Source organism: Dendrobates tinctorius, unplaced genomic scaffold, assembly GCF_039654945.1.
Source record: "Dendrobates tinctorius isolate UK_male_01 unplaced genomic scaffold, ASM3965494v1 ptg000084l, whole genome shotgun sequence".
NCBI lineage: Eukaryota > Metazoa > Chordata > Amphibia > Anura > Dendrobatidae > Dendrobates > Dendrobates tinctorius.
The window spans coordinates 24,841,347-24,868,798 of NW_027361752.1; the positions used below are offsets into that span (position 1 = coordinate 24,841,347).

The window sequence follows — 27,452 nt, forward strand, 5'->3', positions numbered from 1 at the left end:
TGCATTATTATAATTATTTAGTAACATTTCGTAGCATTATTACCAAGTAACCTGCGATAATACATTATGTTTATTATCATATTAATAAAAGATCATTTATTAGTCTAATACATAAAATATCAAATTGAGATTTGTAATAAATACATTTGGTACTGAAACGTCCAGAATTGCAATAGATTAACATGATTCTGTGCAAGTCGTATATAAATATTAAAAGTTACTTAGGCACTTAACTCTTCACCCTATCCACAATAAGTGTTTCTGAAACGACTAGTAAATGTACAAAAGTGCAACAAAGTTGGAGTTAAATAATCATAAAAAAAAAAAAAAAAAAAATTAAATTGAAAAAAGCTGCTCCTATGATTTGGTCCAGCATTAGTTTTGCACACAGAAGATTCCGGAGATCCTGACGACTTAGACCAAGCACTGGTGCCCGGCGCCCATCATGTGCACACTGTGCCAGTGGTTCTGTTCGCTTTGCAGGACCGGCGGCAGCCATCGGACGCGGCCACAAGTCTTGTTTCTTCCCGGCTGGTAACTGGAAGCGTAACGAGGCTGGTACTGGTAATGGGCACTTTGCCTTTTCTTTGGATTCTTGTTCCAGGATGGAGTTGGTTGAGGTCTGAATTCAGGCACCTGAGATAACAGGAGACAAAGAAGAACCTGTAAAAGTGTCCTATGATGTAACATTAGTTCCTGAAAATTGCCGTAAGTGATGGCCCAGCAGCCAGAAGTGCGACACCCCATAAATGAGGCAAATCTATAGAGGACAGGCAGTATTCATTCTGCAGATACCTGATCACCTAGATGTGTCATATCTATATTACTATAGAATGACGACCGTGGGGTGAGCATCATGTGAGGAGGAGGCGGCGGCGGGATCTTCTTATTTATATAGACCTCATCATCCGAGGAGGAGCCGGAGTGATAATCTGAAGTCACTTTCTCCATGGCGCTCTTCACTTTCTGAGATATCTCCATCTTCTCGCTGTTACTTGCAAAGCTTGCCACCACAAATGAGGGGTTCTTCTCTCCATATCTATAATTAAAAGTAATCAATGAAAAAAAAAAATAAAAAAATAAAAAGCACGTTCTTCTCCCGGCGCCGTCTCCGTTACCATCCATTTTCCTGTGTACATTGTGCAGAACACACAATGCCAATCTTTATTTTACAGCCAACATCGCCACCTGCTGATTAACTGACCGCACTACACAACCTAGAATTACAATGATCTCTGCTGGCTGACAATACAATACCATGCACAGTCCTTGGCTACACTTTCTTCAAGAAATCAAGTTTTTAAAATGTGATTTTTTTTAACCCACCCCCCCCCCCCCCCCAAAAAAAAAAAAAAAAAAAAAAAAAAAAAAAAGAATGTCCCCAGCCAGTGGCTCATGACTCCCAGTAATTGCAGTCATATCCTAATCCCCAAACTAAATTTGGATGGTATAATATCGGGGTGTTTCATTTCACATTGAAGGGTCTGCAAATGTTCTCACTTTCATGATTTTTTCTTTTTGCCTTATAATTAAAAACGTGCTTTTTTTCTCTGACCGCTGCTGAAAATGTAATGGGTTGGGGACCCCTCCACTCTGTAGCACTCCACCTCACCTCTACTGCTCTGTCAGTCATTCCTTCATTATTTTTAATTTTATTAATGAACCAGGAAGAAGAGGATGAGCACCAGAAAGGAGCTGCAATAATATATAAATAAGTAACTGCCTAAGATCATCATGGGTTATCAGCACCACCACACATGAAAAAACACTGAATATATATATATATATATATATATATATATATATATATATATATATATATATATATATATATATACACACACATTTTGATCTACATGAGTGCTGTACAGACTATACTTCTAAAATTGAGGTGCTCCCCTCACAAATTGGCAAATGTATCTGTTCCCACCAGCCATGTCAATGTGTACCTACTATTAAAAGGGACTGTGAGCATAGTATGACTGTTCAAACCAAGCACAGGCACTCGGTGCACCTTTGCTGTGGCCACGTAAATACTCCTTCCCACCTGCTTGGTTCCAGGTTTCTCTGACCCCTTCTGGCTCTATGAGGCCAGAGCTGTCAATCAAATAAGGGGAGCGGGTGGAAAACGGAGAAAGAAGCAGGTGTGAAAATGTACATAAATGACTCGCCCCGCCATTAAGCACCGAGGCTTAGTTTGCACAGTCATTCTGTGCTTCCCTCCAATGGGAACCTACTGTAATAAAATTAGAGCTGGATGCTACTTGCCCTTTTTTGGCCAGTAAGAGGCAAGTCTGACAGTAAGTTCCCATCAATAAAACTTATGCCTTGTTGTGGCTGGTGGGCACACATGAATTGGCCTACTTGTACATGAGGTACCTCAATTTTGTAATTTTAGTCTACAGTATATGGCAGTAATCAGTTCAGAATTCACATGTCCGATGCAATGTCTGACTCCGCGCCTTGTTATGTGTGTAATGCAGTCACAGCAGCTTGCACCACTTTGGATATGCTCGATTCCATTAGGAGGTGCTGGTTAATGTTTATTTTTGTAAGATATTGGTATAAATATGTATGTGGGATTCAACACAGGTATTTGGGTGCAGACACATGGGATTTGTGCACCCAGAGACACTTCACACTTCATTCTGAATGCAAGACCCAGGTTTGCAGCATGCGGTCATTTTAGGATGCAAGGTTATTAACTAGTTAAACATCTGTGGTCATCCCAAAGGACTGTGCCCGGGTTTACATGACTTTATGGCCTGTCTGTGCTGGTCTTACTTGTTTGCTGGGCGCTAATCCTGCAATTATTAGACTTTGTCATTGGCAGATTACAGAATTTTCCATAAAAGTAGAGAAGTCGGGGGGATTGCAGAGCGGAGCCTGCGCCATATCTGACAGGGCTACGGACAGCACGAAAATAATTACCCTTCACTACAGAAGGGAAAAGACAGACGGCCGGATAGTAATCTGATGCAGAAAGGGCACACATGGCACGTCCGCACTGTCTGCTCCGCTATCAGGACCGGGAGAGGAGAGTCTCGTCCTGGTGACATTTTCCCAAAGGTTTTGTCTCCGGTGCCGAGCGGGAGGCGGCTGGGGATCTCCGCTCTGCACGTTATCTCCGGATTGCAGGGTGTTCTCCGCGTCTATGTTGTAAATGTATTTAAATAGCTCTCGGCTATTCATCAGCACCTGGCAACCGAGTGCCCGCTGCTCGATGCCACCCTCCAGATGGAGAGCCCAGTCCTCACGGATCTGGTGACAAACAGCCAGAGCATTAATAAAGGCCGCGGCCGCCAACGTCGCTCTCACAGGTGCGTCTACGGATGCAGCTGCCCCATCTGAACACCAAAGGCCTGGCAGACGGGATCTTGGAGAGGAGGCGCCATGCCGGCCCCCTCTAGGTGATCATCACAGTATTTACAGGAGCCTCAGAAATCAGCGGCAAAAGACAAGTATGTCCACACAGAGGATAAAAAAAACAATTACCAGCAGATTTTGCTGCAAATTTCAATGTGAAAGGGGAGAAATGTGTCCTGCTATGGTTGTAAAAAGGCTCACCACAAGTTAGGCTAAGTGCACACTGACACTGCACAAAAAAAAAATAATTGAGGCGTCCTACAGTTCAGGCAAAGTAGATGGGACTTCCAAAAATCGAGGCCCACTGTTTTTTTTATTTTTTTTTGTTTTTTTACATTGTGTGTACGCGTTTCAAGTCCGCAACATTACAATTTCTCTTGTGGGTACACTGAGTTTTATGTGTCATCGCCTATTGCGAGGGGTGGATCCTGTGTCATCGCCTATTGCGAGGGGTGGATCCTGTGTCATCGCCTATTGCGAGGGGTGGATCCTGTGTCATCGCCTATTGCGAGGGGTGGATCCTGTGTCATCGCCTATTGCGAGGGGTGGATCCTGTGTCATCGCCTATTGCGAGGGGTGGATCCTGTGTCATCGCCTATTGCGAGGGGTGGATCCTGTGTCATCGCCTATTGCGAGGGGTGGATCCTGTGTCATCGCCTATTGCGAGGGGTGGATCCTGTGTCATCGCCTATTGCGAGGGGTGGATCCTGTGTCATCGCCTATTGCGAGGGGTGGATCCTGTGTCATCGCCTATTGCGAGGGGTGGATCCTGTGTCATCGCCTATTGCGAGGGGTGGATCCTGTGTCATCGCCTATTGCGAGGGGTGGATCCTGTGTCATCGCCTATTGCGAGGGGTGGATCCTGTGTCATCGCCTATTGCGAGGGGTGGATCCTGTGTCATCGCCTATTGCGAGGGGTGGATCCTGTGTCATCGCCTATTGCGAGGGGTGGATCCTGTGTCATCGCCTATTGCGAGGGGTGGATCCTGTGTCATCGCCTATTGCGAGGGGTGGATCCTGTGTCATCGCCTATTGCGAGGGGTGGATCCTGTGTCATCGCCTATTGCGAGGGGTGGATCCTGTGTCATCGCCTATTGCGAGGGGTGGATCCTGTGTCATCGCCTATTGCGAGGGGTGGATCCTGTGTCATCGCCTATTGCGAGGGGTGGATCCTGTGTCATCGCCTATTGCGAGGGGTGGATCCTGTGTCATCGCCTATTGCGAGGGGTGGATCCTGTGTCATCGCCTATTGCGAGGGGTGGATCCTGTGTCATCGCCTATTGCGAGGGGTGGATCCTGTGTCATCGCCTATTGCGAGGGGTGGATCCTGTGTCATCGCCTATTGCGAGGGGTGGATCCTGTGTCATCGCCTATTGCGAGGGGTGGATCCTGTGTCATCGCCTATTGCGAGGGGTGGATCCTGTGTCATCGCCTATTGCGAGGGGTGGATCCTGTGTCATCGCCTATTGCGAGGGGTGGATCCTGTGTCATCGCCTATTGCGAGGGGTGGATCCTGTGTCATCGCCTATTGCGAGGGGTGGATCCTGTGTCATCGCCTATTGCGAGGGGTGGATCCTGTGTCATCGCCTATTGCGAGGGGTGGATCCTGTGTCATCGCCTATTGCGAGGGGTGGATCCTGTGTCATCGCCTATTGCGAGGGGTGGATCCTGTGTCATCGCCTATTGCGAGGGGTGGATCCTGTGTTATCTACTGTACTGCCTTATGATAGGTCTCTGGCCCTTCAGTGACCTGCCTCCTATGGCTTCGAAAAAAATTGTAACTACAGAAAAATAGCGCCAACAGATGCATATGTAAGCAGAACACCACATTAAGCCCCACCGATTAAGCAATGGGTAATTTTCTGATGACACGTTCCCTTTAAAGAGGTTGCACACTTTCTAATTACAAATGTGCAGGACAGCGCCTCTGAATCCACAGGCCACCGGAATCTTATGACCAGTGCAGAACAACTATCCTCACTTGTAAAGTGCCGCCTGTCATGGAGTAAAGTCTGATCCGCTTACCGTGTGACTGGTGCACCGTTCTGGAATATGGCCGTGATGGAGGGGCATGTGACAAGACCGTCCATGCACTGGCCAGGAGCACCATACGGTCAGTGAATTAGCATGCCCTCAACGAGGGGGTGGCACTTTCCCGGTAATACAAGGCTTAAATGGCCGCTTCCTGCACATTTGTAATAGAAAGTTGAAAACCCGTCTGCAGTGTGAGGGGAAAGGGGCTGACTGATGTGCGCGTACTGCAGGCGGCAATCACTCCCTGCCATCACTTACCTACAACACACCTCACAAGGGTCTACCCACAGCGTCATTTCCCAAGGCAGCCCCAAATCTTTATACTCGAGCCCGCTGTTGAAACAAGCTTTCTGGAGGTCGGGATCGACACCTTGAAATCTGTTTACACGGATACATCTGAAACAAGATCAGACAGTGAGGCGTTATTGGTAAATCGGAGTACTGCTGACTGCTTCCCCGGGGTTCTCCTGGGACTTTACTCCAGGTCTGGACACCGTATCCAGATGTGATGGTCATGATGTGAAGTTCCATCTGCACGACTACCCTGGGATGTCCCTAAAACCAGGCACCATGCAACGAAATGATCCTGTCAACTGCACGTTAGGGGAAAAAAAAATTACGCCACTTGGAAACAGTCAATAAGCAGGCTAACTTCACCTGCCAGATGGTATTTTGGAAATGTAAAACTGGTGCATGGTCATCTTAAACATGTTTACTCACATACCATTCCTCAGCACTGCTGCCATTGTCCGCCAGTCTCTGCTCCTGGGATGACCCAAGGAGACAGTCTTCAGACTCAACACAGCAGGTGACCTCTTAGGGTCAGCAGTGGGCCAGAAGAGGGAAATGGACAGCATTTTTATTTTGTCATTTAACTTTCCAGACCACCTCTAAGTGCACACGTACCGGAACTCTCGCGGAAATTACTGCGAGAATTCTGGAATTCCATTCTGCGGGAAAATCGCATTTTAAATTCCCGCGATTTTCCCACGGAAAAACTAGCATTTTGCAAGCGTAATTAGCTTGCAAAATACTAGCGTTTTCCAAGCGATCTGTAGCATCGCTTGGAGAACTGATTGACAGGTTGGTCACACTCGTCAAACATAGTGTTTGACGAGTGTGACCAACTTTTTACTACTGAGGCCGCCTATGCAGCATCAATAGTAAAAGATAAAATGTAAAAAAAAATAAAAAATAGTTTATTCTTACCTTCCGATGTCCCGCGCAGCCGTTCCCAGTAATCCTTTGCGAAAATGCCCGCGATGACGTCCGTTCTCGCAGGATCGCAACGTCTCGCAGTAATTCGATGACATCACGCGAATTACTGCGAGACTTCACGATCCCGCGAGAACGGACGTCATCGCGGGCATTTTCGCAAAGGCTTACTGGGATCGGGAGCGAGGAGAGAGAGGCGGGAAGGCTGCATGGGACGCCGGAAGGTAAGAATAACAATATTTTTTATTTTAAATTCTATTTTTTACAGGGATATGGTACCCAAAGCCCGGAGGATAGTCTCCTCTCCTCCGGACCGTGGGTACCATCCGCAATTGTTCTGCTTACTTTCCGCATGGTGTGCACAGCCACATGCGGGAAGTAAGCGGAACAATGCATTCCTATGGGTGCGAGATCGCCGCGATTCCGCAAATTAATGAGCATGCTGCGGTTTTTACCGCAAAGCTATTCCGCCGCTGTAAAAACCGCAGCATTAGCACAGCATTGCGGAATCCCATAGGAATGCATGGGATGCTTATTTTTAGCGTTTTCGCGGCAAAATCGCGCGGTTAAAACCGCCGCGGAAACGCGAAAAAAACGCCACGTGTGAACTCAGCCTAAGACAAGGAAACCCACAGGCCACATAAGAAAGCCCAACCTACATAACCTAGCAGACAGCAGCTTGCTGACAGTTTCCAAGTTGCATTGTTTCATTTACTACAATGCTGGGTATGACAGGGATAAGGGGTTGTGTGGAGAGGGTCAGTTTGTACCCTTCAGCTACATTACCTGTACGCTTGTCCCTTTGCTGGGGTTTCGGGGTACCAGTGATTGACATACTTGTCGTGGAGAATCCGGCTCAGTTCTTCAGAAAAGATCTCAATCTCCTCCTTCCTTAACTTATTATTATTTTTCAATAGCTTGGAAAGAAATAACACAACCGCGGAAATTTCGTTCTTCATCTTCTACCACATGCATAAAGGGTTAAAAAAAGGGAAATTTAGGACTGGGATAAGGATCTGCAAAGAAAAGAAGAGGCAAGACATTACTGATGTGAAGAATAAGAACTCTACCTGCGTCACTATTACTGAGGGGTAGAGACCCCCATGGCACAGTCAGTCAGCCCCGACCCCCTTTAGATCCACATAAAGGCACGGATTCATCAAAGCAATTTTGCCAGAATTCAGGCGTAAAAAGCTTTGAACGGTTTCAGAAGAACGTTGCAGCTTTTGGCATTGTCACACCACTTCCCCTCCACCACCCCAGCTCTGCCCAGTCTGTCTGAGCTGAGAGAAACAGCTCATCTACTTAATGACGAGCGGTGGCGGTCCTTATGCCAGAACCCTCTCTCCAGTCCAAGACTGGAGTAAGATCTGTTATGAGGTGCACATAACTTATCACACGCCTAATTCAGTAAGAAGCGCGCACCTCTTTGTGAACATGGAGAGTCTGACACCATCACACCCCCTCATCAAGGGCATGAAACATCGGCGGTCTTACGAGTCAGGGCCATAGTCTGGATCAGGTTTTGTTTTTAGAGTGGGCTTCTGGACTATGTTATGGGACTCCTACCTTAAGACAGGAGCATCTTCCCCTCATGCATGAATTTTTTATGACCAGGTGCAGGGGCATTGCTAGGCACTGATATCCAGGACACGAGCATGCTCAGATTACACCTTATCCGAGCACGTTGGCTCATCACTATTTATTACAACGTTCTGCATTAACTATGACTGTAGACTTGTCATTCCCCACATTGCATGCAACACACGCTGTGAAGTTCTCCCGTGTCGGCAGTAAAACAAGAGGTCATGTGACAAAGTATAAAATATGCATACTTCCGGCCACATTCAGACTAGACGTGTCCTGCCTCGCTCACGTCTAGTTGGCGTGTGACCAGGAATATGCATATCGCATCCTTGTGGTCTCATGACCACCGCCAGCCAGAAAATCCTCACAGTACGCGTTACAGGCAGATTCTTTCATAATAAGCCTCGACAACCCCTTTAGGTCAGTCTTTTTCAGCTTTGTTTGGATAAAGAAGGGGGAACACCTGATGTAAAAGGTGCATAATGGCTGATAAATGAGTTTGCCACTTTTTGCGCAGAAAGTGAATATGAACAGCGTCAGGGGGTGGGCTGTGTCATTGTTTTTCATCAGTGCTTGGTCAGTGTGTCAGTTTTCACCATCAGTGTTTCTTCAGTGATTTTCTCCTATAAATGTATAATTCTAGTTTTGTGGTATAATATTCTTAAGTAACAATTGGCACAAATATTTATTAAAGGAGTTGTTCACTTATTTGTTTTTAGGAGACATAATTTATCTGTTTAAAAAAAAAAAAAAAAAAAAAATTAATATGAAGGGTACACCCGGCTGCAGAGACGCAGTGACACTGCTGGATTGACCGTGGCGCCTGCATGAGCTGGCGATGAGTCCGGCTCGTGCAAATTTTGTTATTATTGGACAAGGAGGGGTTATACAAAGGATCAGATGAAAAGAATGGAAATAAAACACCTTGCAAGCAGTAACATTCCTAACACGATAGGCGCCGCTGGCGCCATTTTGCTAGAGAAAAAAAAAAAAATTGCCTCCACCAACATGGCGCAACAAAATGGCACCGGCACAGTAGCAGCTATCGCGCTCCGAATTATGCTATTGCACAGGTGTGGCTGCCGGCACCATTTTAAGATAAATTTCTTGAGGAAAAAAAAAAAGTTATATGACAAAATGAAACGAAAATATGGATATTATAGATCATATCATGCTACAGCGCCGACATGATGAAAGTAATTTTTATTTTTTCAAACCCACCCACAGCCGTGCCCACAGGCCGCCCTGAAGCACGAGAATCGCATTAATCTTTAGGCTATGTTCACACGTGGCGGTTTTTTCGCATTTTCACTGCGGTTTCCGCGAAAAATAAGCATCCCATGCATTCCTATGGGATTCCGCAATGCTGTGCTAATGCTGCGGTTTTTACCACGGCGGAATCGCTTTGCGGTAAAAAATGCAGCATGCTCATTAATTTAGCGGAATCGCGGCGATCCCGCACCCATAGCAATGCATTGTTCTGCTTACTTTCCGCTTGTGGCTGTGCACACCATGCGAAAAGCAAGCAGAACATTTGCGGATGGTACCCACGGTCCGGAGGAGAGGAGACTGTGCTCCGGGCTCTGGGGACCATATCCCTGTAAAAAATAGAATTTAAAATAAAAAATATTGCTATTCTCACCTTCCAACGTCCCGCGCAGCCTTCCCGCCTCTCTCCACGCTCCCGGTCCCAGTAAGCCTTTACGAGTGATGACGTCCATTCTCGCGGTATCGCGAAGTCTCGGTCATTCGCGAGACGTCGCGATCCCATGAGAAAGGACGTCATCGCGGTAATTCTCGCAAAGGATTACTGGGACCAGGAGCGTGGAGCGAGGCGGGAAGGCTGCGCGGGACGTCGGAAGGTAAGAATAATAATTTTTTTTTATTTTATTATGTTAAACATTCTATCTTTTACTATTGATGCTGCATAGGCGGCCTCAGTAGTAAAAAGTTGGTCACACTCGTCAAACACTAAGTTTGACGAGTGTGACCAACCTGTCAATCAGTTCTCCAAGTGAGCAATTATGCAAGCTAATAACGCTTGCAAAATGCTAGTTTTTCTGCAGGAAAATCGTGGGAATTTAAAATGCGATTTTTCCGCGGAATGGAATTCGGAATTCTCGCGGTAATTTCTGCGAGAGTTCCGCTACGTGTGAACGTAGCCTTAAGCCCCCGTTACACACTGCGATATCGCTGTAAAGTCACCGATTTTGTGACGTTGCAGCGATATTGCTAGCGATATCGCTGCGTGCGATACTTACCTCCGACCGGCTCCCCTGCTGGTTATCGCTGATCGCGCGAGAAGCTGCTGGACCATTCCTCGTCGGTCACTTCCTGCGGCGCTTCCTGCTGTGACGATGAGCGACGCGTGGAGCCGGGCGGGAGGACGCAGGATCGCCCCGTCTGACAGGTAAGTAGCGATCCCCGTCCCCAGCGATGTCGCTGGTGAGATCTGCCTGCGTCATATCGCTGGTCGGGATCGCTGGTGAGTCGCTAGGTGTAACGGTACCCTTAGGTGTAGTTTTCAGTTAAACCACAAGACGGATTTCACCAACCAAGGTATCATTGCAATCAGTATAACGGCGCCGACCTGAAACTGCCTGGTGGTTACTGAGCACAATCCTACTGACAGGTTCCCTTTGAAAAAAAATAGAATTAATCCTCCCAGTAACTCTGTTTCGATGAACATCCTCTTGCCATCTTAGGGCTTTCCTTGGTGTTCAAATAACCAGACCAGCATGAATGCTTGGATAATTTGAGACACACTGAGCACTGGAGATGTGACAGGTTATTTAACCTCTGTGTTTGTCCCCAATTAGGGTGTTAATGCCAACGTCCTTCTGTGGTGCAGTCAATTCAAGCAAAGTTCCTAATGATATTTGCAAATATAGACTGACTGTCACTTCCGTCTCTTGCGCCTGTTCACACCTGTTTTTCTGTTTGGAAGCGACGGTCAATCTTTGACATTTGTATACATATTCTCTCTGAGCCCTGCACCCATCAGCCTAGGCAGCTTTAATCACAGCTTGATCCCACCTCCCCATATATTTTTAGGCTGGCTGCCCACGAGAGGTTTCATATTGGGTTAGGTTCCCAGCAAAGAAGGTCGCCTTGTCGATGGTTGTTGGGCACACAAGAATTGGCTAATTTATGTGTAAAGCATCTTCATTTTAACTTTTTATTTTCTTTAGAGCAGCAATGCAATGCCACATATTCCATATTTGCATACTATAACATACATACAGAGTGCAGCTTTAATTTGTTAGTTACCAAGTGAAGCTTGCAGGCAGGTAAGGGCAGTTACTGCTATACTTTTATAAACTTCTAGCTGCAAACTATAAGGAGCATCACTGTATCTAGTGACCACCGTCCATGGTAACAGTAACAGACGCCTCATAAGTCACGGGACTTTCCTGCCGTCTGCCGCACGCTCTCCTGTGACGTCCCAGGATGCTATCACATTACAGTGCGTCGCTGTGAAATCATTCCTGTCCATTTCCCCCCACGCTAATCCCTTTATTACAGTATGAGGCGTTTAACGCAGGAAAACTATAATCTCATCTTCCACTAGAACCAAACCTATACACATTTTTGCATTATTTTTAGAACATGTTATTACCATAAAGGCCTTTGTTTTGTACATGAAGCCACAGACCTTGTAGGAGTCTTTTTCTCTGTTAGATGACATATTTGCATAATAATGTCATACCCTCTAATACTCATTGAACTGTGTGACGGGAGCCAAATGTGGCCAGCGACACCAGACGGTTCCCTTTTGGTATATTTGACCCACAATGCTGGGCAGATCTCACACCCGGCGTCGCACTTTCGACTATATCGGCATCATGGATGCTTATACAGTTGAAGGCATTGATGGAGGAGAGAGCATCAGCTGACGCTCCCTGTCTCATCATTCCCCCTCGGTGTCTGACGTGTCAGCGCAGCAGGCCTGAGGACAGAATTACAAGACACCTCCTGTAACAAGACTTGCAGAGGATCTGAAGACACCATGAAGAGACCGGAGCAGCAGGGGAACCGGTAGAGGATTTTTTTGTTTTTAATGTGTATGGAGGGCCATGTGGGGCCCATCATACACAGCGTATGGAGGGCCATGTGGGGCCCATCATACACAGCGTATGGAGGGCCATGTGGGGCCCATCATACACAGCGTATGGAGGGCCATGTGGGGCCCATCATACACAGCGTATGGAGGGCCATGTGGGGCCCATCATACACAGCGTATGGAGGGCCATGTGGGGCCCATCATACACAGCGTATGGAGGGCCATGTGGGGCCCATCATACACAGCGTATGGAGGGCCATGTGGGGCCCATCATACACAGCGTATGGAGGGCCATGTGGGGCCCATCATACACAGCGTATGGAGGGCCATGTGGGGCCCATCATACTGCATGGAGGGCCATGTGGGGCCCATCATACTGCATGGAGGGCCATGTGGGGCCCATCATACTGCATGGAGGGCCATGTGGGGCCCATCATACTGCATGGAGGGCCATGTGGGGCCCATCATACTGCATGGAGGGCTATGTGGGGCCCATCATACTGCATGGAGGGCTATGTGGGGCCCATTATACTGTATGGAGGGCTATGTGGGGCCCATTATACTGTATGGAGGGCTATGTGGGGCCCAGTATATAGTGTATGGAGGGCTATGTGGGGCCCATTATACTGTATGGAGCACTATATCATAATGAAATAATCTATACTAGAATCAATTACAAACATATAATTTTTTATTAAATACTGAAAATTTATTTTACATATATTAACTAAGTGTATTAAAGTGGGAAACCACAAGGTGATGCAAAAATACTAAAAACCTCCAAACATGAAGCTTACAGAGTGATTGTTGAATTGCGAGTGAAAATAGAGCAAATAAACAGATACCTGTTGTGGGGATCTGCATACAAATAAAGGAGGCAGTCCCTATAGTTAGATGTTAGCCAAGGACCATACGTGGCCAAACACTACTTACCACTCTGATAAACTCGCACCTAATGTGAAACAAAAGGCCCTGTTCCACTTCAGCAGCAGTATACAAATGTATCACACATGAAGAAATCCCTGTAGTGTAGGATACAGCACACACCTAAGACCCGACGCACGTTTCGGCAGTTTGTTTGCATCATACTTTATTATCTGTATTATTCAAGATTTTTATCAATGTTGGCAGCGACTTTTTCCAAGCTTTTAATTTTGACCTTTTGTGCATTTCAGTTTGACATCTTTGCGCTAACAGAAACAGAATCACTCACATCAACAGTCTGTTACTGGTATTGCAATTTCCACCTTAAATATAAGGAGCAATTCCAGATAGCCCAAGTAGCAAAAGCAAACTTGGTTTCTGCACCAAATCATGTTTTGTTTCTTTACTATTGCAGAAATACATTACAGAGAGCATACCTGTCCTGAGACTACAGGACGCGGTGGCCCAGTGGTTAGCACTGCTCCTTTGCAGCGCTGCAATCCTGGGTTCAAATCCCATCACAACATCTGCAAAGAGTTTACATGTTCTCCCCGTGGGTTTTCTCCCACACTCCAAAGACATACTGATAGGGAGTTTAGGTTGTGAGCCCTAATGGGGACAGTGATAACCGTCTTTGCAAAGAGCTTGCGATACAGGTTTGTGCTATATATCAATTACAATAAATGACTGATGGGCAACTTGTTTATGGTGCAAGACAAGAACCCTGAACAAGATGCTGGTAGGGCACAAAACGAGTCTGGAGGCAGAGAGGAGAGTGCGCTATTCTAAGATTAACGAGCGGCCATCAAACATCCACAGATGCCCATACTAAGAGAGAAAGGTAAAATATCATTTTTTGCCTTCTTCCGGCTGGCTATTGTGAATATCGTGGGACATCTCTGCAAAGAAAAGCTACAAGAAGAATACTATGCAGTGTATGGTTTTTAATGTGGGCGCCTATGGGCAATGTAATGGATCCACATCTTTAAAGTGGAATACATTGAAGCTTTTCATTAGAGGTGAGCGCCGAGAAATGCTCCTGGGCATGAACAGCGGCCAGAGGGCTCAGTGGGGATGTGCAGAGCTTTTGATGCAACTATCTGAATATAGATTTTTTTTCAACTGTCCCATTCATCTGTTTGGGGGTCTACAAACCAAAAAAAAAAAAGCGATAAATCGGAAATCTGCTGTGTGTAGCCACAACCCTGGGCTGGGGCTGCATGGTGACTTTGGTAGAGCAATACTACATTGGAACTTAATGAAAACGAGTTGACACCGTGACATACAAGTCTCCAGAAAACTGAGTAACGCAGTCAGTGAAACTCGCCACCACCATGCCGGCAGCCTATGTAATGATCCATCGTAAGGGAGGGCATACACATTGCACAGGAGGAGGGAAATGGCTTAACTAGTAGTAAGAAATGGATTCACCAATGACCCCAAGCACACCCTCTGTGAATGGAGCGACTTCAGTCCTTATAGACCGGTAGGAGTCGTGGTCGCACATGCCCAGAACCACTTCACTCACACAAGAGACTTTGGTACTACTATTCCCTTACTTGGTGGGGGTCCCAATGATCAGACCTCTAGAAATAAGGCAATTTGTGTTTATAGGACAACCCCTTAAAGTGCAACATGAAAAATTATGGTATTAAAAAAAATAAGCAATATTTTCCAACAAGTGAAAAACGTACAAATACACTGAACATCCAACTCTTAAACCTACCAGCTATACTGTGCCCATACATAAGTCAGCAGAAATGGCTAATTTTGACCACCTTGCTCAACCATTGTCTGCAAATTTTATGCAAATGATCATCTGGGCTTTTCCAGGCCAAGACTAAATCTCTTCATGGCCTCCATTGCACTGCGGATAGCCGGATCTTGACACTGTACAATATGCGCACTGTCAGGATTGCACTGCGTTGCTTAGTCAGGCTGTTGTCACGTGACTGCTCATAAGCGATGTGCATAATTGTGGTCACAAGCCAACCAGCAACTTTTCCTGTTTCTCTCAATGTCCTATTGAGGAAGTGGATGGAAAGCAAGTTGGCATGAAACCACAACCAGTAGGTTATGTGCACACGTGCGGAATTCCCGCGAAAAACTAGCGTTTTGCAAGTGTAATTAGCTTGCAGAATGCTAGCGTTTTCCAAGTGATCTGTAGCATTGCCTGGAAAACTGATTGACAGGTCGATCACACTCGGCAAACAGTGTTTGACGAGTGGGACCAACTTTTTACTATTAAGGCTGCCTATACAGCATCAGTAGTAAAAAATAAACTGTTAAAAATAATTTAAAAAAAAAAAAAAATCAAATAAAAAATTGTGATATTCTCACCTTCCGGCGGCCACCGCAGCCTTCCAGATCCTCACGATGCTCCCGGCAAGTTCCGTTCCCAGCGATGCCTTGCGACAATGACCCCAGATGACGTGGCATCAAGCGAGACCGCTACATCTTCGTCGCAAGGCATCGCTAGGAACGGCGAAAAAACAGCAAAAAAACACAGCAAAAACGCATAAAATCCGCAACATCTGCCCCCCGAGGAAGCAACAGCGAAACGCGCATCGGGGCTTTCGTGCGCTGGAGTGGTCTGGATATGGGTAGGTTATGGGGTTTCATTTGAGTACAGGGGCTCATGATTGCTGCCATTATTATTTTTGCTGTTCACATGATTATCTATTTGATGTGTTGGCTGCCAAATTTTATAGCCCTTTTAGTGCTATTTATTCCATATAACATGGGTACTTAACCCTTCATTTTACCCCTGCTTTTCCCCAAATTTTTGCACATGATATATTGATTTCTAGTATCTGCATTATGCACTTTACTATGTAATGATTAAAATGATATCTTTTGTCTCATGCTTGATACCCTCTGATGCTTCTAGGTTATACACTGCCCGCCTGCTCTTTTGTATATCGGTCATTACTAGCACTAATTTTGTATGTATTCACACGTATGTCAATTTGAAATAAAGACAATTTATGTATACCTTTAAATTGTCTTGGAATATAGTCATTTGGGCTTTTTTCTTGATTTCTTCTAATAGGATCAAAAAAGCTCTCTGGTTTTTCATGCTTCATATTGTATATTGAGAGTATCCTTTGAATTGGAATATGTATTTAACAATCCGATTTATCCCATATGTATTCATAACGTGTGCACATAGCCTAAATATTGAATATGAGCGGTCACGTGACAGTAGCTCAAGTAAGCAACAGAGTGGAATCCTGACAATGCGCCTATTGTACATTATCAGGATTTAGTTATCGGTGGTGCGATAGAGGCTTTTAGTGTGGCCTGGAAACAGACTCCTCTGTGATGAACATCTCCCTTTGTCAACATAAGAATTTTGTATGGCATGATCAACCAAATAGGGCTGATCGATTTCCACTTTCTACCAGGGCTGTGGCATCAGCAAGCCAAACCTCCGACTCCTCAATTTCTCTGACTCCCGACCCCACAGCACCTGTCACTACTGAGCATCTACATAGATGAGATGAATCTGTGCTGCACTATGACCCCACAGCACTGGTGACTTCTGAGCATGGACATAAAGTGCAGCACAGATTCATCTCCTCTACATCTCAGCACTGGTCAGTACTGAGCATGGACATAAAGTGCAGCACAGATTCATCTCATCTATGACCCCACAGCACTGGTCACTACTGAGCATGGACATAAAGTGCGGCACAGATTCATCTCATCTATGACCCCACAGCACTGGTCACTACTGAGCGTGTACATAAAGTGCAGCACAGATTCATCTCCTCTACATCTCAGCACTGGTCAGTACTGAGCATGGACATAAAGTGCAGCACAGATTCATCTCCTCTACATCTCCTCAGCACTGGTCAGTACTGAGCATGGACAAAAAGTGCAGCACAGATTCCTCTCATCTATGACCCCACAGCACTGATCACTACTGAGCATGTACATAAAGTGCAGCACAGATTCCTCTCATCTATGACCCCACAGCACTGATCACTACTGAGCATGTACATAAAGTGCAGCACAGATTCCTCTCATCTATGACCCCACAGCACTGATCACTACTGAGCATGTACATAAAGTGCAGCACAGATTCCTCTCATCTATGACCCCACAGCACTGGTCACTACTGAGCATGTACATAAAGTGCAGCACAGATTCCTCTCATCTATGACCCCACAGCACTGGTCACTACTGAGCATGTACATAAAGTGCAGCACAGATTCATCTCATCTATGACCCCACAGCACTGGTCACTACTGAGCATGAAACAAAGTGCAGCACAGATTCATCTCATCTATGACCCCACAGCACTGGTCACTACTGAGCGTGTACATAAAGTGCAGCACAGATTCATCTCCTCTAAATCTCAGCACTGGTCAGTACTGAGCATGGACATAAAGTGCAGCACAGATTCATCTCATCTATGACCCCACAGCACTGGTCACTACTGAGCATGGACATAAAGTGCGGCACAGATTCATCTCATCTATGACCCCACAGCACTGGTCACTACTGAGCGTGTACATAAAGTGCAGCACAGATTCATCTCCTCTACATCTCAGCACTGGTCAGTACTGAGCATGGACATAAAGTGCAGCACAGATTCATCTCCTCAGCACTGGTCAGTACTGAGCATGGACAAAAAGTGCAGCACAGATTCATCACATCTATGACCCCACAGCACTGGTCACTACTGAGCATGGACATAAAGTGCAGCACAGATTCATCTCATCTATGACCCCACAGCACCGGTCACTACTGAGCATGGACATAAAGTGCAGCACAGATTCCTCTCATCTATGACCCCACAGCACTGATCACTACTGAGCATGTACATAAAGTGCAGCACAGATTCAGCTCATCTATGACCCCACAGCACTGGTCACTACTGAGCATGGACATAAAGTGCAGCACAGATTCATCTCATCTATGACCCCACAGCACTGGTCACTACTGAGCATGTGCATAAAGTGCAGCACAGATTCATCTCATCTATGACCCCACAGCACCGGTCACTACTGAGCATGTGCATAAAGTGCAGCACGGATTCATCTCATCTATGACCCCACAGCACTGGTCACTACTGAGCATGTGCATAAAGTGCTGCACAGATTCATCTCATCTATGACCCCACAGCACTGGTCACTACTGAGCATGGACATAAAGTGCAGCACAGATTCATCTCATCTACAACCCCACAGCACTGGTCACTACTGAGCATGTGCATAAAGTGCAGCACGGATTCATCTCATCTATGACCCCACAGCACTGGTCACTACTGAGCATGTGCATAAAGTGCTGCACAGATTCATCTCATCTATGACCCCACAGCACTGGTCACTACTGAGCATGGACATAAAGTGCAGCACAGATTCATCTCATCTACGACCCCACAGCACTGGTCATTACTGAGCATGTGCATAAAGTGCAGCACAGATTCATCTCAACTAAAACCAGAGATCCTTATATCATGAACAGGACATTTAATAACTTTCCCAAATTATTATGAAAACATTTACATCACATCCTGCATTGTAGTACTGTACTCCATTTATTATATATTTTAGGAGTCGGCGTCGCTCCATTTTATCGCTTCACGGCCTTTTATATAGGCAAGTGTTTGATCCAGGAGTCAAAGCTGGCATCTTGCTGTGGTCAGACTACTTTCATAAATGTATGGATAGAAGAATGATCCGGATACAAGACTGATCGGCTACATTCCGGCCTATCGAAAAATAAAGCCAAGTGTGTTGCCAGCCTCAGTCATAGCCCTTCAGCAGAAACGAGTAAAACCTCTTTCCTCATCCTATGCTAAAAAGGGGTGCCCAAAATGAAGACTGCATCCGTCATTGGGAGTACCGCGGGTCATCACACATCATTCACATAGTCCAGAGAGACTGCTGTACTACTTGAAAGTTGCCAAAATGGCTGGCAGGGAATGTGTCAGGCATGGAAAAGCGGAGTTACTATAACTCCCCGGGGGATGTAATGGAAACACATTTCTTATCTGGAAAAGATGGATGACATAAGACCAATTCCAAGAAAGTATTACTGAATCATTTAAGTCTAAGCCTCCAACCAGACCACTTCATAAACCATTTATGGGGCTTACGCCTACATTGCATCTGTAATACGGGGGCACAAAGGGTCCGTAATAAAACACCTGCCTGGAAACAGATTTTATTTTTTTTTTATTAAACAAAGAGCAAGTTCACTTTGGGATCCTCCGTAATCTCTGAGCCATCGTGAGACCATCAGTGAATGAAGCCGCCGTCTCTCCATCACCGCATTCTTCTCGTGGTTTTTATCACATACATAATTTAGCTTCACAACATGGAAATTCTCTGACCCCGAGTCAGACGGGTCTGCAGAGACCTTACGCCGTCATGTGGGACCTGCAGGTGCAGATTGACTCTAGATTCAATGTTAACAATTACCCTGATGCTTATATATACACACACACACACACACACACAGCGCAAGCCCCCACACAGCTCCCTATACACACACACACACAGCGCGAGCCCCCACACAGCCCCCTATAGACACAGCGCGAGCCCCCACACAGCCCCCTATAGACACAGCGCGAGCCCCCACACAGCCCCCTATAGACACACAGCGTGAGCCCCCACACAGCCCGCTATACACACACACACAGCACGAACCCCACACAGCCCCCTATACACACACAGCACGAGCCCCCACACAGCCCCCTATAGACACAGCGCGAGCACCCACACAGCCCCCTATAGACACACAGCGCGAGCCCCCACACAGCCCCCTATAGACACACAGCCCGCTATACACACACAGCACGAGCCCCCACACAGCCCCCTATACACACAGCCGAGCCCTCTATACACAAGCAGTACGAGCCCCCCCCACAGCCCCCTATACACACAGCGTGAGCCCCCCACAAAGTCCCCTATACACACAGCGCGAGCCCCCACACAGCCCCCTATACACACAGCGCGAGCCCCCACACAGCCCCCTATACACACAGCGCGAGCCCCCACACAGCCCCCTATACACACAGCGCGAGCCCCCACACAGCCCCCTATACACACACAGCACGAGCCACCCCACAGCCTTCTATACACGCAGCGCGAGCCCCCACACAGCGTGAGCCCCCACACAGCCCCCTATACACACACAGCACGAGCCACCCCACAGCCTTCTATACACGCAGCGCGAGCCCCCACACAGCGTGAGCCCCCACACAGCCCCCTATACACACACAGCACGAGCCACCCCACAGCCTTCTATACACGCAGCGCGAGCCCCCACACAGCGTGAGCCCCCACACAGCCCCCTATACACAGCGCGAGCCCCCACACAGCCCCCTATACACACAGCGCGAGCCCCCACACAGCCCCCTATACACACAGCGCGAGCCACCCCACAGCCTTCTATACACGCAGCGCGAGCCACCCCACAGCCTCCTATACATGCAGCGCGAGCCACCCCACAGCCTGCTATACACGCAGCGCGAGCTCTCTATACACACGCAGCGCGAGCCCCCACAAAGTCCCCTATACACACGCAGCGCGAGCCCCCTATACACACGCAGCGCGAGCTCCCACACAGCCCCCTATACACACGCAGCACGAGCCCTCACACAGCCCCCTATACACACGCAGCGCGAGCCCCCACACAGCCCGCTATACACACGCAGCGCGAGCCCCCACACAGCCCGCTATACACACGCAGCGCGAGCCCCCACACACACACACAGCGCGAGCCCCCACACACACACACAGCGCGAGCCCCCACACACACACACACACACACAGCGCGAGCCCCCACACAGCCCCCTATACACACACACACACAGCACGAGCCCCCACACAGCCCCCTATACACACACAGCACGAGCCCCCACACAGCCCCCTATAGACACACACAGCCCCCTATAGACACACACAGCGCGAGCCCCCACACAGCCCCCTATAGACACACAGCGCGAGCCCCCACACAGCCCCCTATAGACACACAGCCCGCTATACACACACAGCACGAGCCCCCACACAGCCCCCTATGGACACACAGCGCGAGCCCCCACACAGCCCGAGCCCCCACACAGCCCGCTATACACACAGCGCGAGCCCCCACAGCCCCCTATACACAGCGCGAGCCCCCACACAGCCCCCTATACACACAGCGCGAGCCCCCACACAGCCCCCTATACACACAGCGCGAGCCACCCCACAGCCTTCTATACACGCAGCGCGAGCCACCCCACAGCCTGCTATACACGCAGCGCGAGCTCTCTATACACACGCAGCGCGAGCCCCCACAAAGTCCCCTATACGCACGCAGCGCGAGCCCCCTATACACACGCAGCGCGAGCTCCCACACAGCCCCCTATACACACGCAGCACAAGCCCTCACAGTCACAGCCCCCTATACACACGCAGCGCGAGCCCCCACACACACAGCGCGAGCCCCCACACAGCTCCCTATACACACACACACACAGCGCGAGCCCCCACACAGCCCCCTATAGACACACAGTGTGAGCCCCTACACAGCCCGCTATACACACACACACACAGCACGAGCCCCCACACAGTCCCCTATAGACACACACAGCGCGAGCCCCCACAGCCCCCTATAGACACACACAGCGCGAGCCCCCACACAGCCCCCTATAGACACACACAGCGCGAGCCCCCACACAGCCCCCTATAGACACACACAGCGCGAGCCCCCACACAGCCCCCTATAGACACACACAGCGCGAGCCCCCACACAGCCCCCTATAGACACACACAGCGCGAGCCCCCACACAGCCCCCTATAGACACACACAGCGCGAGCCCCCACACAGCCCCCTATAGACACACAGCCCGCTATACACACACAGCACGAGCCCCCACACAGCCCCCTATGGACACACAGCGCGAGCCCCCACACAGCCCGAGCCCCCACACAGCCCGCTATACACACACAGCCCCCTATACACATAGGGTGAGTCCCCACACAGCCCCCTATACACATAGGGTGAGCCCCCACACAGCCCCCTATATACATGTAAACATCCCTTACACAAAAACAAAAAACCCACACTCACCTCGTTCCAGTCTCCCCAATGCTCTGCCTCTGTGCAGCAGCGTGATGAAGTGACGTAATAGTGTCTGCTGGCTCATGCGCCGATTGGTGGAAGAAGCTGGACACTTCGTCCTCCACCAATGTAACCAGCGGCAGACGGGCGTCAGAGGGCATGATGTGGCCCGTGGGACACTTTTTAGCTCTTTAGGTGTCTCGGTCCTTGGGTCGGACTGGAACAGCCAGAGGATAAAAAGTTTAAAATTGCCCCCATTTCCTAAAACAGAAATAGCAATATTTAAAAAGGAAATTAAATGGATTTTACACTTGTGGAAAAGTGGACCTCAAATTATCTAGCTGTCCGTGATTAGCTGCAGCGGTGATGCATATTGTCGACGTGACTCAGAGTCAGTACCTGCTCCACATATTGTTTTAGAGCGTTTGGGGTCCGCTTTAGCATAAAACCCCTTTAACATATTTGGTATCACCATGTGGAGAATTATCCAAAATAATAAAATATCAAAATATTTATCCCATACGGTGAAAAGCGTTTCATCTCTTGATGACTTGTCCCCCAGGAGTACAAAACTATCGCCAATGATGTCTGGGAGCTTCTGAAACTGCTCGGCCAGACAGAGCCTTCTCATACGGGGTGGTGAGTAGAGATAGTCAACCAAACCAGAGTTTAGACGAAAGTTCAAATCACGTTTTGGACTCAGATTTGTGATTTCCGGGGGTCCGAACATACCCTCAGCAGAGTCGTAGACTTCAATCGGAGTCTACAATATGCAGTTTTGGTCGCCGGTTGAGCTTTTTTTTTTTTTTTTTTAGGAGGTATGCATCTATGAAGTCAGAAAAAAATAATGCAGTTTTTTAAGGTTTGGAATGCAACTCCCCGATAGAGTCACAAACGTGTGGCTGAAACGTGATGTCAACCTACCCCAAGTGTCTGAGCATCTTAAGGGTATGACCACATGGACTTGGCCCCTGGAGAATCATCCACCGAGGATAAAACCACAGATTTTTGTTACATTAATGATGGCAGTGTTCATTGTCTTAATCTGCAGTGAAAATCCACATCCTAAAGTGACAAATGTGAAATCCACAGCTCTGGTCACCGAGGATTCAGCTCGGATTTCTGCGGTCACACGCTGGCTGCTTGGAAACAAAGCCGGGGAGGGTGGCCAGAGCGTCAGTGCTGAATCGGAGGAGGACAGAAGAAGAGGGGAGTGGGGTTTTTTTTTGCATAGATCCATGTCTGGTCTTGTCGGTGAAATACAATGATCTCACGTCAGCCAACGTTGTGTGTTTGGTTCCAGCAGGCCAGAAACAGGCTCAGGGATTTAAAAAGGTCACCCAAGAGCCCCGATGTCTTTCTCCTCAGTGTTTGTTGTCAGGCTACTTCTCACAAACCTATTGGAAAGGTTAGTTTGTGTGCAGGTTCATTGATTTTCATGCGTCATCACTGATAAACACAGACTTTTCCAAGCAGAAGCCAAACGAGACGTTTCTTAGAGATCTGCAGCCTGACGGACGCTTCTCCTCCAAGTCTGTAGACAGCCAGCATTTTGATTTAAGGTAGACACATTCATAAATCCGGGATATTACTCGCTGGCAGAACAGGAAGAAGGGGAACTTTCTGATCACTGGATTTCTAAAGGGGTTGTCTCATCCCAACAAGTTAATACCTACCCACATTCATTCAACCCCATCGACTTTGAGATTGAAGTTCTAAAATGCTCCATTGGAATGGGATGATGGCAGCAAATGCACATTGTCCATGGGTCTTAGAAAAAAAAAAAAAGTGCACCGCGAGCTTTATGACGCGTTTTTATGGTAGCTCCAGGCAAGCCTTACATCACCAAGCACAAGGCTGAGCGTCAGATGGAGTGGGGAAAAGCCTCCACCACTGGACTCTGGAGGAAACATGTTCCATGCAGTGACGAATCACACTTTCCTATCTGGCATCTGACATCTGATGGACAAATCTGGGTTTGGAGAACGTTACCCGCCTGACTACATTGTGCCCTCTGTGCAGTTTGGTGGAGGAGGGATATACTATGGGGATATTTTTCAGGGGTCTCGAAGTCCCACTGACAGGAAATCTTAATACTTCAGCATAGAAGACATTTGGACAATTGTGGCTTCCAGCTTTGTATGAACAGTTTGGGGAAGGTCTTTTTTCTGTTCCCCATGACTTTGACCAGTGCACAAAGCAAGGTCCATTAGGCCATGGTTGGGGGGGGGGAATTTGGTGTATGAACATGACCATGGAGATCTGACCTCCACTCCATCCAACAACTTTGGGATGAACTATATAGAAGATTTTGAGCCTGGACTCCCTTCCATCAGTATCTGACCTCATAAATGCTCTTCTGGATTAATGGGGGTAAAAATTCCCACAGACGCCTCCCAAATCTTGTAGAAAACCTTCCCAGAAGAGTGAGTGCTGTTATATCGGCAAAGTGAGGAGCAACTCCATATTAATTTCTGTGGAGGAGGACTACAATGTAATGTGTTGGGAGTCCCGATACATATTGGGTCTTCTTAGTAAAGGAGGAGTGATATGATAATCTGACAACGGAAAGAATGAGCTGAGGTTTGGGCCCTCCCGTGTAATCTGTACACGGTCACAGCATAAAAAGGAAAGACATGATCTGCACAGGACACAGCCGAGGTCACAAGCGCAGAGCTGCACCCACTGCAGAGTGATGGCGGCACCCACCCTGGACTGTTGTAGGTGCAGCTGTGCAATCTCAAGTTCCCGGCAGCTGCCGTTCAACAGAGTAATGCATAACAAGTAAGAACAGTCAGGGGTCAACCCACATTCAGGCGATGAATGTAGGATGGGCGAGGGTGTCATCGCTGCAGGTACACCAACCCAACCACAAGAATGAAACCATAGTGCACACACTGCTCCATTGTCTACGGGAGCGGTGGCCATACATAGACCTCCAGTCACATGGGGCTTGCACTGATCATATACCGTATGTGGTTGCTCACAAGATAATGCCTCTGGATAAGGACAATTAAAAGGGTTTGTTTTTTCGCTATGGGGCCCAAGAACTTGAGGTCAGGTAGTTGCTAACTACCTGCCCGTTCTGCATGGGGACAGTGTGTTCCGGCTCAGGAAGCGATTCTCCGGCTTCATTTGTCCTCACGTAATAGAGCAGTTCTTTCTGTTCTGCTGTCGACAGGCCGTCACTACCGACATGAAGTTGATGGTGCATAATAAGCAAATTTCACCTTCAACCAGGGGGAGGCAGAAACAGGTTCTCTTCTGAGGGCAATAACTTTTTCCCCGTATCATGCTGGTCTATCATAGGGCAGTGTCAGGGTTGGGTTGGGGGGGGGGGGTAGTAGAAAAAAAAAAAAAAGCCACCAGAGAACCACCAGATGGTCAAAGATAATCATTTTCACTGTGATCTGGAGCAACAGGATGTGTCGCTCGACCACGCTGAGATCTCCGCACTCCCGCTGCTTCCAGTCACTGCTGCCTCCGGGGAGCGCAGATCATTGGAGCTGGACCTACTACAGATACTACACCATGATCTCCATGGCTTCGGCTCTCTCCTCGGTGAGAGCGAGTAGTGCTCAGTGTGCCCAAGGGACAAATCAAAGTCTCACTAGTAGATCACACTGCAAAAACCTGTTCAACCTTCAATAGGAACTTTTTTTTTTTCTCCCCTGTATATCGTTGCACTCTTATAATTGGGCCGCGTCATAGAGGGGGTAAAAAGGAAACACCCCCAGAAAAAGAATTAGCAAGTTTTGATTTACATCCATCCTGGGTTAATTTACTTTCTTTTAACACTCGTCAGTATTAATAAATGAGGTTTATGTCTGATGTAACGTAATACACGATGAAGAAACATTAGCATCTATTAAACTCTTCTGATATAGCCCCTTTAAATAAGGACCCTCATCCCATCAGCAGCTCAGCCCCGATAGGACGGGGATGCGCCTAATCAATACACTGACATACCCACAGGAGAGTTACTGGGGGGCTACAAAGGGGTATGACGCAGTGCACTAACTACTAAAACCAGCCACACTGACTGACGCCAACTCTTTCCCTATTGCCCAAAGTCTTTTGGCCGGGCTGCAATCAGGTGAGGTCTCCGGCTGTCAGTGTCCTTACAGGCAAATGCTTTTCCTACGGATGCCCCAGTTAGGCCACATGCACACAGGGAGTATTTGTTGAGTTTATTACCCGAGTATGTGTAAGCCAAAACCAGGAGCGGGTGATGAATCCAGAAGTGGTGACGCGTTTCTATTAGACTTTTCCTCTGATTGTTCCACGCCTGCTTTTGGCTTATAAATACTGAGGTAAAATACTGACCAAATACTGATATAGTGTGACCGTGGCCTGATAGTGAAAAACATCAATAAAAAAGTGGAAAATTGTCCAGAGACCTTTTAGGGGTGTTATATAATAGTGAAAAAAAAAAAAAAAAATTATATATTTTATATACACACACATATATATATATATATATATATACACACACTCACATACCACCAAATAATAAAAACAAACGAATATTTAGTTAGAATACATTATTCTTCTTCTATATTAATCTTACTTAAAAACAAAAAGCTGCGCCCATCAGGTCTCTGTGTCACTAGAAGAACCTGAAGTAATGGGACAGGAATTTAGTGTGAAACACCAGGAAAAAAAAAAGGATTACACGGTCATCAAAAGAGAAAAATTAAATAAATGTGAGAGTAGCTTACATGAACCCCCAAACATCACCAAGAATTAATGACACGTCTCTCGCCTAAAACCTCGCTGGCGGATATACCTAAAATTGATAAATACGGAGGGAAAACATAAAATAAAAATATTATAATAAACCGGGCGGTCATTAAGGGGTTAATACCCGTGCCCCCACAGGACCACCAGGGGTCACTATTATCCGGGGGTTTCCACTTCCAAGCTGAGAGGATGAGCCCCCAAACCTGTTACACTACAGATACAAAGTGCGGGGCTCGACCGCTGCTGGCCCCCCGGAGGACGCACACACACAACCTCCCTTACCCCAGGCCGTCTTCGTGGAGTCCGGCACTTTGCCGCCACTGACCCGGGACCAGACGATGCTCACGGGAGAGGCTCCCGCCTGCTCTGCCGCGCTCTGACGTCAGCCGCCATCCGGGCCGCATTCCACTGCGGTTTTACTTTCCCACCGCTAGATGCCACTGTGGCGCCAGAAACTTTC

General features: G+C 47.6%; 1 protein-coding gene across 1 annotated transcript; it reads right to left on the reverse strand.

Annotated features, from left to right (window-relative positions):
• On the reverse strand, window positions 1–27,452 carry BTG3 (BTG anti-proliferation factor 3). Its single transcript, XM_073584486.1, has 5 exons — window positions 27,275–27,452; window positions 7,402–7,631; window positions 5,659–5,796; window positions 796–1,039; window positions 1–636 (listed from the first exon to the last, which is right to left on the reverse strand). Exons 2-5 carry the CDS (start codon window positions 7,572–7,574, stop codon window positions 415–417), a joined length of 777 nt encoding a protein of 258 aa, XP_073440587.1. The 5' UTR covers window positions 7,575–7,631; window positions 27,275–27,452; the 3' UTR covers window positions 1–414.